Consider the following 11,254-nt stretch of genomic DNA (forward strand, 5'->3'; position numbering starts at 1 on the left):
CCAAATGGTGAAAAGAATCTTCACCTAGGGCTCTCCCGATCAGCCCGATAGCCTTACTACCGTCTTTCTTCCATACGTGCTTCTCTGCTTCACCGGTGGTCCGTTCCTTTTCCATGCCAAAGACAATACCCCATAATCCTTTTTGCATAAACCATAGCTTCGTCGACAATTGGCATGTTGCAAAATTCCTACTATTAAACTTTACAATAGATGCCTCAGACTTAGTTTTCTTCCCCGAATCCATTGCTATGAGGAGTGATACCTAGAAATGCTTGAAAGCACGCCTCAGCCAACACGTCTATTGCAAGCCTTCTTCTTCGACTAGCTTTAGTCCTTGGTCTCCTATACGTTCGTGGGAAAGCAAGCCCTTCTGCCTTAGCATCAGCTTTTGTGATGGACCTTCTCGACATACATGCAAAGTTCAATGCCTCACACAAATCACTCTAGAACAGAACTCTTGATGTTCAGATGGCTCACAAGCCTTCAAAACAACGTGCCTCTGATCCCATATGTTGGAAAAATCAATGCAAACTTTTGCTCTACTGTGCTTATTTTGCATGCATATGAAGTAACTCAATTGTGATTATCACCCATCAAGATTTCATTCGACCTGCTCTCTCTTTTGGGTTCAAAACACTCATGGCACTTCGCATAATAACTGCCCCCGGATTCCTCTGCCATAGATAGAGGAAGAAGGCCAGCACGGGGAAATAGAAGAAGAACTGGCCAGCAAAAGACAGCAACAACTAAGGAGGGTACTTGGATGCAGCCACCTGAGCGACCTATGCCAAAGAGAACCGCTGCTTCTTTTGCCATGAGCAGGGGCACAAAAAGTAGGATTGCCCACATTTCAAGCAGCAGCAAGCCGATGGATCCACGTCCAGTGGTTCTTCTACAGCCTCGACTCCAGCCAAGACAACCTGAGTGGTTATAGAGGAGATCGAAGAAGATTAGCAGAAAGGGGACTCTCACCAGTTTCCCACCATGTTCCCGTTCTACGGATAGATTGGCAGCCAGAAAGTCCTCATCCTCTCTGGCCAAGACAACCTCAGTGGTTATATAGGAGATTGAAGAAGATCAGTAGAAGGGGGACTCTCACGAGTTTCCCACCATGTTCCCATTCTACGGATAGATTGGCGGCCAGAAAGTCCTCATCCTCGCAGATTCAGGGAGTTCCGAGGACATCATTTCTACCAAATTTGCTTAGCAAGCTAGGTTGAATCTCACCCCATCTGATACCATCGCCCTGAATGGGGCATTCATAGGACAGCATGCGGAGAGGAACAAGGTGGCCTTAGGCAGCACTCTAAAGATAGGAGGATGGGTAGGCACCCGTACTGTCAGGGTCGCACCATTTCAAGCAGTAGACATCATCTTGGGATCCCGATGGTGGCACTAGTTCGAAGTTCGCCTAGACTACTAGAACCAGGGTTTGGACCTCAAAATTCTAGACCACGGGGGTAAGTTCATCGCTTGGCATAAAGACACTTTGCCTCGCCCTTTGATTTCCGCAATCCAGATGGCACGCGAGATTTGCAAGGGAGGAGAAGCATACATTGTCTATGTCAACGCGACCAATACAGAAGTTCCAGCCAGGAACCTCGAGCAGGAAGCTTTGCTTCAGTAGTACCAGGACATTTTTCTCACATCGAGCTTGCGTCCAACCTTACCACCCAGCTTGCCAGAGGACCATCGTATTGAGCTTTTGCCTAGATCATAACCTCCCAAGAAGCATCCTCACCGTCTCAGCAAGACGATGAAGGAGGAGCTTGAGCAACAGCTAGATGAGCTGTTACAAAGTGGCTTCATCCGCTCTAGTAACTCACCATATGTAGCTCCGATCCTCTTCGTCAAGAAGGAAGGACAATTCAACTCGGATGTGTGTGGATTACCGCGCATTGAACAAGCTGACCATCAAGAGCAGGTTCCCCATGCCAAGGATCGACTATATCTTGGAGCGCCTTAACGGAGCCAATATGTTCTCAAAAATTGATCTAAAGAGTGGATACCATCAAATCGGGATTTATGAGCCAGACGGCATTCCGCACGGAGAAAGCCAAGCATGAGTTTGTGGTGATGCCCTCTGGTCTCACAAGGGCACCCGCATCCTTCAACCATATGATGCTTTGAATCTTCAAACCATTGATCGGTAAGAGTGTCTTTGTGTTTCTCGACGATATTCTGATTTTCTCGAAGGATCCAGCACAATATGTGAAGCACATTCAGCAGGTTCTTCAACTTCTGAAGGACAACCAGTTGTACATTAATGCCAAGAAAAGTGTTTTTTAGTGGAGGAGGTACATTACTTGGGCTACATCATCACTCCGATAGGTATTCGCCTGGACCCAGCCAAGGTGAAGGACATTGTGGAGTGGGATGTGCTTACCACAGCAGATACGGATGTTTATGGGCATTTGCCAAGCCTACTGGAAGCATATCAAGGATTTGGCAAAAATTCCCATCACTAATCTTTTACAAGGAGTAAAAGCTAGGAAACAGCCTTTCACCTTTACTCTAGAATCTCTTTCGGCCTTTGCCTTGTTGAAGGAGGCAGTTACTACAGCACCGTGCATAGCATTGGCACAATGGGATCAACCCTTCGATGTACGGACTGATGCCGGCGACTATGCCATTGGAGCGGCTCTGGAGCAGAATGGTCACCCCGTCGCATTGGAGGAACGCAAGTTGCTTCTTGCAGAGACCAGGTATATAGTCTATGACAAGGAGTTATGTAGAGTCATCCATGCCCTCAAGACATGGAAACACTTTCTCTATGGTGAGGATTTCACAATTCACATAGATCATCATCGCCTTGCGATGGCTTCAGACCATGCCCGCCGCTTAGTGGTCCGCTGAAAAGTCTGGCTCCATCCGGTTTGTCAATCAGTTTGGTGGCATGATTGAGTATCAATCTGGATCAGAGAATGTTGTGGCAAATGCTCTTAGTAGAAGAGGAGGAATGGTCACCTCTATTTCAATAGTCTAGGAGTCTTCTATCAAGGAGATGCGCAATCAGTACCATATGGATGCAGATTTCCAGACACCTTGGTACAAAGTCATGCTCGACGAACGTCCAGGCGACTATGCTATACATGACGGGTGGTTATTCTTCAAAGGACGACTTTGTGTGTTGTCCTCATACTGTGCTACCATACTCCATGATATGCGCGATTCTCTAGCAGGCCAGAGGCATCATAGGCACTCTCGAGAAGATAGAGCGCGAGTTTTTCTGGCCTCATTTACACAATGATGTTCATCAATATGTGTCTCATTGCCAGGTGTGCAGCAAGTGAAGGTATCTCACAGGAAGCGACCAGGATTATTCTAGCCCCTTGAGATTCCGAACCAACCCTTTTGAGCAGATTAGCATGGATTTTGTTACAGACCTTCCACCAGCTATTGGTACCAGGAACATGTGCCCTGACCATCGTGGATAGGTTTAACAAGTTTGTCATGCTGATTCCATGCAAAGGTACTCATCGATGCATAGGACACAGCTCGTTTATTTCTTAGATGGTGGTATCCAATGTGTGGCATGCCCCGTATCATTGTGTCCGACAAGGATTCCAAGTTTACCAGTCTTTTTTGGAGAGCCTTGTTCAACAACTTTGGTACAAAGCTCAATTTCTCTAGCAGTTTTCATATGCAGTCAGAAGTCCACAACAAATTAGCATTTGATATTCAGAAATGCTATGTTGCGGATGCTCAGTCCCGCTGGGAACAGTACTTACCCCTAGTTCAAGGGATCCTGAACGACTCCCATTCTTCCAGCGTGGGTCATGAGGCAGCTTTCGGCAAGAAGTTCAAGTCCCTTCTCACTAGGACATCCGAGAAGGTATACGAAGCCGATTGCATCACAGAGACCTATGAGTAGATCATGGAGTTAGTAAAAGACCGCATTGCCAAAGCCTAGGAGACCTACTGAATGCAAGCCAACAAGCACAGACGTGACGTAAGTTACAAGGAAGGGCAGTGGGTTTATCTGCGGATCATGAAGAAATGTCTCAAGCAGATTGGAAGGAAGTGCCCGAAGCTTTCTCATCGAAGGTTTGGACCCTTTCCAATCATCAAGGTGGTGAACGATGCGGCCATGAAGTTGCAGGTACCTTCGACGTGGACCATGCACCGAGTATTTCATGTCTGGCTCAAACCATATGTGGGTCTGGCACTAACCACAGTACCAGATGTGGAGGAGCTTGAAGTTGTTGATGAGGCCGAGATCGTGGAACTAGAGCAGATTTTACTTCATCAGTTCAAAAGAGGAACAAGCAATCAACAACGTTTGTATGCAGTCAAGTTCAAACACAAGGGCTCCCACGAAGCACCATGGGTGGAGGAAGATTTCTTCGCTGGCTATCCAGGCCTCCTTGCAGCATACAAGGCGGCTTTCTCTCTATGCTAGTTTGAGTTTCAGTAGAAGGGATGTCACGGGCATCTACAGCCCGTGGCCATGCTGGATTGCCACGTAGGCAGCCATCTCAGCAGCAGCCCACACAAGTAGCCATGCCACGCAGTCAGCCAACAAGGACATGGCATAGCAACAGTTGCAGCAGAGGCATCAGCTCAGCAATGCCACATCAGCAGCTAGTCTGCTGCCATGTGGACTGGTCGTTGCCACGTCAGCCCAGTCGGTGGTCAACAGCAGGGTCGGCCATGCTAGTCGGTCAGTTTGGAGGCCCAAGGGGGCCAATAAAAGGCTACCCCTTGGCATTCATTTCTCATCCACTCCTCAGGCCTTCAAGCCTTCGGAGCAGCCGAGCCCAAACCTCCCCGCAGCAGACCAGCAGGGTAGCCTGAGCCTCTTCAGGGATCTAGTGAGGATTCACTTCCTCTAGGTAGTCTACTCTTGCAGTTTTGCAGTGAGGGTTTGAGCCCCTTCATACATTTGTATTGAGCCCTTTGGGCATTCATTATTCAGTTGTATCTATTTCCTCTTCGGAGGTCCACTACATTCTCTCCCTCTGATTCTCTTACTCACATCCACAGTATCACTTTGTGTATTGAGTGCATCATCTTGCAGTTGTAGTTAGTATTGAGTAGGAGAGAGAGAGAGAGAGGATAGTCTATCTCCCGGTACACCATAGTTTTTGTAGCATCTTCTGTGTCACTACCTCTCTAATCTCACATGTATCCTCTGGTATATGAGCAGCTGTTATATCCCATAATTCCATCCATTTCATCCCTTCTCGGTGCAATCCAGTGGTTTGTGTAGCTCCCAATGCCTTGTGAGGTATCTTGCTGGCTTCCATCTTCTCAACTTTGTTGAGATAAGCCATGAATTGGCATAGATCTTCTCCCCCAAAAGGTATCATGCCCGTCTCAGCCAGTAAGAAAGGGGATGGTGGAGCGTCGAGGCTATACTGAAAACGAGGCAACCGGTCCATGTCGAGGCCCAGTCGGGTGAACCAACTGGAAAGGCGTCTATACCAACATTGCTAGTCCCCATCAGCGGATAAGGCCATAGAGGAGGATAGGGCTAGCCAGGGTAGGTGGAAGCGACCGTCGGAAGAGGAGCTGAAGTCCCTGACCCTGTGTAGATAAGTGATAGCCTGGAAGGCCGCATCAAGCTGTACTGGTGAGGCGCCGAATTTTGCTTAGATGATCTGATGAGGTACCGATGGTTTGCTGCGGATCATTCAAGCAAACATCAGTATCTGTAGGTGCTCGACGCGTGCCCACTCCGTGTCTGAGAGTAGTAGATGAATTCAGTTTGAGCTTTGCCTAAGATCATGTGGTTGAGGTTGAGATTGAGAAAATTGAAATGTAATTTTTTTAAGAATAAAGGGATGCATTAGGATCCGTCAATAGATACAAATGCATTATCGTACAGGAGATTTAATGTCAACCCATACCCAATTTGACAAATTTCACCCATGGTGAGAGCAACATCACCGAAAAGCTTGCCAAAGCAGCATTAGGTATAGATGGCTTTACATGCTGATGTAAGAGTAGATATTGGATTGCATTGGTAGATGCAGTTGGTTACCATAGTTCACGTCTAGGCATGCCCATGGAAAGATCCATTAAACTGACTGTGCACAAACGTGCAGATGTGTATGAAAATCCTCATTATATCTGTTTTTGTGGCTTCTTTGATTCTCAATATGTACCTCCATATCAGTTGTATGTGTTGCCATGGAGTGTGTATGTACAAGAACACAAAATGTTTTTTTGGACTATCTCAGTATCTGTGCAAGATATGATAGATAGAGGAATTTGACGGCTGCAGTCCAAAATTTCCTCAGAGCTATTGAGGAGACAGAAAGAACTCATGAAGCAAAACGGATTATTAGTGAGGTGATAATGATCTTTTTAATGCTAGATCGTCTAGAGGGAAAGAATGGCCTGAGAGCATTGCCACATTGGAAAATGTGAGCGGCAGATATTCTGCACAGCAGCTATCAGCCTAGGACATCCCAGTATTATCAGCAGCAAGGGGAAGACAAATTTAGGAGAACAATATAATTATTAAAATCTGATGGGGAGGGAAAATGAGCTAAATCAGTGCTCACTAAAGCATTCATGGATGGTGAAAGGAAAAACCATCAGGCTTCCATGTATTAGAAAAGTGGACATCTAAACACAAGTTAGTGTGCAACTGAAGGTCACAATCTGTGGCAAGTGCAGCATGATTGCAGAGATTTGTTATGATGTACTTAGCAGAATGGATGAAGGCTTGCATGACTGTGGAGTTGGCACAGGGTTACGGACAAACACATTGATTGTTTTTTCTTTTGATCAGGCAAGAGACATGATGGACTGGAATCGAGATGTGTACTCCTTAATCTCACTTTTACACTGTTATGAGGCTTAATACCTTGATATTCACCAATGATCGTATCCTTCGTACATTCTTGTTTGGTATCTTGAAGTATAGTAATAATTAAAATGTAGATGATTAAAGAACTTCTAATAAATATCCTCAAACTTTTCTGTATGACTCTTCTTTTTTTCCTGTGCTTGTCTCTAGGTGTTGAGCTTTGTAATATTTTGAGTGCTGAGCTTAGCTGTTCTTCAGCTAATGTATTTTTGTTTTCTTGGATGCTCTTTCTAAATAGTTTTGGAGACAAGGACTTGGATCTAAGATTGGCAAATCCTCTTCATCTTCGTCCAGTTCTTCAAGACAAGCGATTTTCAAAAAGTCGTTTGGTGTTGCTTCACGCATCTTATCCATTTTCAAAGGAAGCTTCATACCTAGCAAGTGTATATTCGCAGGTGAAACCTTATGGATGCATATACATGGTCTCTTTGGATCAATAGGTATACTTTATCTTCTGTTTTAAAGGCAAATTTTTGTGTGAATATTGAGCACTATTTTTACAGGTGTATTTGGACTTCGGACTGGCAGTGCCTAAGCTAAGTGTGCATGGCATGCACTCTGCCATCAGTGAACTTTTGGAGTTGTGTCCATTGAATAAGGTATCTTCATTCCTATTTCATGGTGCAAGAAAATCTAAGGACTTAAATAGGGTTGCACAAGTTTTGTCTCGGTGATCTAACAATTGTTTTTGGTAAGCCTAGACACTTTTGTGTGCTTACAATCCATCTGTGATTGCACTTTTTGTTTTCACAGGTCATGTTCAGCACTGATGGTTACGCATTCCCAGAGACTTTTTTTCTTGGTACGAAATTTTTGTTTACTGTTTTGAATATGCTGAATTTTGTAGCTGCTCAAGGTAATGCAGCATTGTCCAAGGGCTTGGATTACCTGACAAATTTCAATGTTCATATGAAGGGTCCAAATGGGCTCGGGAGATCCTTTTGCATGTGCTCAGTGATGCTTGTGCTCATGGAGACCTTTTATTTGAGGAAGCTCTCACAGCTGCTGACGACATCCTTGGAAATAATGCCTTGGCTCTCTATAAACTGGAACTGCAGCCACAAAACATAACCTCCCAAGATTCAAAGGAAAGAGCACATTCCTCGCATGAGAGTGTGGTAACACCTTCTCAGTGTAGTTCATCCACCAAGTATGTTCGATTGCTTTGGGCTGATGGGTCAGGCCAAAGGAGGTGCAGAGTAAGTGTGTATTTCTATGTGGTGGTAATATACCTTTTCTTCTCATATCCATGTTATCGGATGGTGGTGATATGAGGTTTTTTATACCAACAATTGTTGAGGCCCAAGGTTTTGGAAGCTGCCATAAAGAGTATATCAGGAGGCTCAATGTTTTGCCTACATTGGGCTTTTGTGATAATTTTCAACAGTCATGTGGGTGCATACTTAGTTTTGTCCCTGCAGTGGCATACTGGAAATTAACTATTCTGACATGTGTAATGATAGGTTGTTCCAAGAGACAGGTTTGAGACTGTATCACGGATCCATGGTGCGGGCTTGACAATGTGCTGTATGGGAATGAGCTCACATACAGATGGTCCAGCTGGAGGCTCTGGCCTCACTGCTGTTGGAGAAATAAGGCTTCTGCCTGATGTGACAACCCAGCGGGTATTGCCATGGTATGACTCTGCATTCGCATCATGTCTTTTTCCTGATGCTTATATCACACTTTTTTTGGTTGGGTGAAATCCATTGAAGATTATATTACAAGAACAATCCCAAAATCAAGGACCTCCAGTTACAAAGCATAAGAAGATATCCTTATATGACAAAAAAGCAGGATAATCTAATTCCCACGCACGTTGACAATCATAGAGCGATCGCTGCAGAGATGTCCTGAAGAACTAATACTTAGCAAGAGTGAGATCACCAAAGACCTGATGGGCTTGCTTTCCTAGAGTGGAATAGCTACTACATAAAAGACTTCCAACTGGGCTTGCGGAAGGTCTCCAAGAGAATGAGCATCTTGAAGAGACCGAAGCAAAGAAGATCCAAAATAGGGAAAGACATCCATTAAAGAGTACTCATACAGTCGGATGGTACGAGCACGATACAATGACCAAAGAGCCCAATAGCGACACTAGGAGAAGAAGTGATCATAGTCCAGCATAGCAGCATGTCTTCCAAACAACCAAAACTGCTTGCCAAATGAAATCTAGGGAAGACAGGCTCAAAGTGTTCAATGTCCACCTGCACACACACACTTTTTTTTTTTGGGTGAAATTTTTTGATGCTTTATATTACAGAGTAGCTATCCCAAAATGGGAGAAGCCAAACCCTGCGATAGGATTCCCCAGCCCATATTAGGGTCCCCCTCGTGAAAGTATCCGATCACCTCGTCCATCATCAGCAGAAGATCTCACTATATGACAAGTATAGATCTGAATCTATGTAATGAGTTCACAAACAATCATAAAGATATTGCTACAAGGAGTGCTTGAAAAAGGAGAAAGTAGGATCACCAAAGAATCCATGATTTTTGTCCTTCCATAGAGTCCATAGTGCCTAGTAGCCAACCCAAATTAAATCAAACTCCTGTCTAGGTGGGTGAATCCCAAAAATCCAAAAGAACTTCTGAAAGGTAGCATTCGGAAATCTAGTTCTCAAACGTTGCCCAAGGAAGCCTAAGGTATGAAGACGAGGCACAAATTCCCATGCCGCCAAACATCTATGGCAAACATCCGGAGCAATATGTCTGTGTGCCAGAAGCTGCCGAAATGGAAGAACCCCTAGCAAAACTAAGAAAACTTGCGCACACTTTTTTTTTTTGGGTGAAAGAAAGAAATAAAGTTTAATAAAGTATTTGGAAGACCGATGGGTCTATGAGACTGTGAAAATCTTGATACAACAAGCTGTGGTAGTGGAGCTACTAAATGAGCATCCATAACAATGCAAAATGCAAAAATGCAGAATGGCAGTACGAAGTCCTAAGTACAACATAGTCATGTCGATGGTCGACTATATATCAATCTCAGCATCGCCATCAATATCATCATCATCATCGGCAGCATCAAGATATCGGAATGGATGAGGCAGTGGAGGCATGAAGTCGGCACTAGAGTGCTGTCGGCTACTCAGAGGTGTGGTCCTGGCATGTCTCCTGGTTGTAGCTCTGCATCTGACCAGGGCTACAGTGACCCCCGTCGGTCGGGCTCCGACTCTAAACAAGGAGGGGATGTCCCCAAGTGTGATCTGTGTGTCGACCCTCTGTCTGAGCTGTTGGGTCACAGGCTTTGGGTCATGGTCATGTCGAGGCCTCGTCTCATGGGGGTCCATGTGATATAGCTGAAAGAACTCCCTGATAGAGCTCTAAGAGGGATCAGCCGAGGAAGAAGTTGGCTCCCAACAAGGGCTTGCCATACATCCCCACTGGGCGAACCAAGGAGTCAAAAACCAAGGTGAGAACTTTGAATGCTTGAGAGCTAACCCAAAAATAGGTAAGCTAAAAGTTTACATCAAGAGAAAATCTCAATGTAAGACAAATATACATCATGATCTATGCAGCGCATTTGCAAACAATCGAAAAGTGATTGCTGCAAAGACCGACAGAAAAAAGCAAAAGGAGAGAAAACTGGATCTCCAAAGACTTTGTGGTTTCTGTGTTTCCAGAGTGCTCAGTAGAGAACCCAGATAAAAAACAGCTCAAAATCCGGCCATTAAGGATAGATCCCAAATATCCAAAAAAGCTCACCAAAAGAAGCCCGAGGAAATCATAATCAGCATACATATGCTGATTATGTTCTTGCAAAGCAACTATTGATATCACACTCCTACAACAAGAGCAGAGGAGAGAAGGGATGGTGCGAGTTATGGCAGCAAGGCAAGAAGGGAAATGGGCAGCCTATAGAGACGGGAAGGTGATTATCCGAGAGAGGCAGAAAGAGGGGAGAGGGGAGAAGGTGGAGTGAACAAGACATGAGGGTGTTAGAGCCATGAGATGAGAGCACACAATAAGCTGAAGATAGCGGTGTGGAATTGCAATGGCACCCTCTGGTCCGACCCCGGGGGCTTCTCAGAGACGTACTTTGAAAGTGACCTGATCTTCTACAGTGAGACACATGATAGCCGTGAGAGAGGGCTGTCTATAGTGGCAGGATATACTTGGGAGTCAGCCCAAAGGAGGGAATTGAGGAGAGATAGCTGAGTATGAGGCTCCGGAAGGGTGGCTGTCCTCTTCAAATCACATCTGAGACCACTCATATCTGCGGTTCAGAGAGAGGATCATGCATGACACTTCATTGCGGTGTGCTATTTCCCTCAAGACACATCATCCTATGCACAAGAGGTCACTACAAATGGACACAGCTCATATGAGACGATCCATGATGACATCACAGAGTTCTCTAGGCTCGGAGATATCCTTCTACTAGGGGATTTCAATGCACGTACTAGAAATAGACATGTGGGCCTACTTGAC

At 45.1% G+C, this 11,254-nt stretch overlaps 1 protein-coding gene across 1 annotated transcript in view; it reads left to right on the forward strand.

Moving 5' to 3' along the window:
* The window catches only part of NODGS (nodulin/glutamine synthase-like protein), a 136,469-nt gene that overhangs the window by 71,699 nt on the left and 53,516 nt on the right, over window positions 1–11,254 (forward strand). Inside the window, exons 6-10 of the mRNA XM_087398593.1 lie at window positions 7,059–7,215; window positions 7,324–7,419; window positions 7,574–7,622; window positions 7,736–8,019; window positions 8,284–8,456. Of these exons, the coding sequence (XP_087254719.1) occupies window positions 7,059–7,215; window positions 7,324–7,419; window positions 7,574–7,622; window positions 7,736–8,019; window positions 8,284–8,456 (759 nt within the window). The remainder of the gene's footprint in view (window positions 1–7,058; window positions 7,216–7,323; window positions 7,420–7,573; window positions 7,623–7,735; window positions 8,020–8,283; window positions 8,457–11,254) is intronic.

This window comes from Dipteris shenzhenensis, chromosome 27 (genome assembly GCF_047967505.1).
Source record: "Dipteris shenzhenensis isolate YYH24624 ecotype China chromosome 27, Dip_SZ_1.0, whole genome shotgun sequence".
NCBI classification, from domain to species: Eukaryota; Viridiplantae; Streptophyta; class Polypodiopsida; order Gleicheniales; family Dipteridaceae; genus Dipteris; species Dipteris shenzhenensis.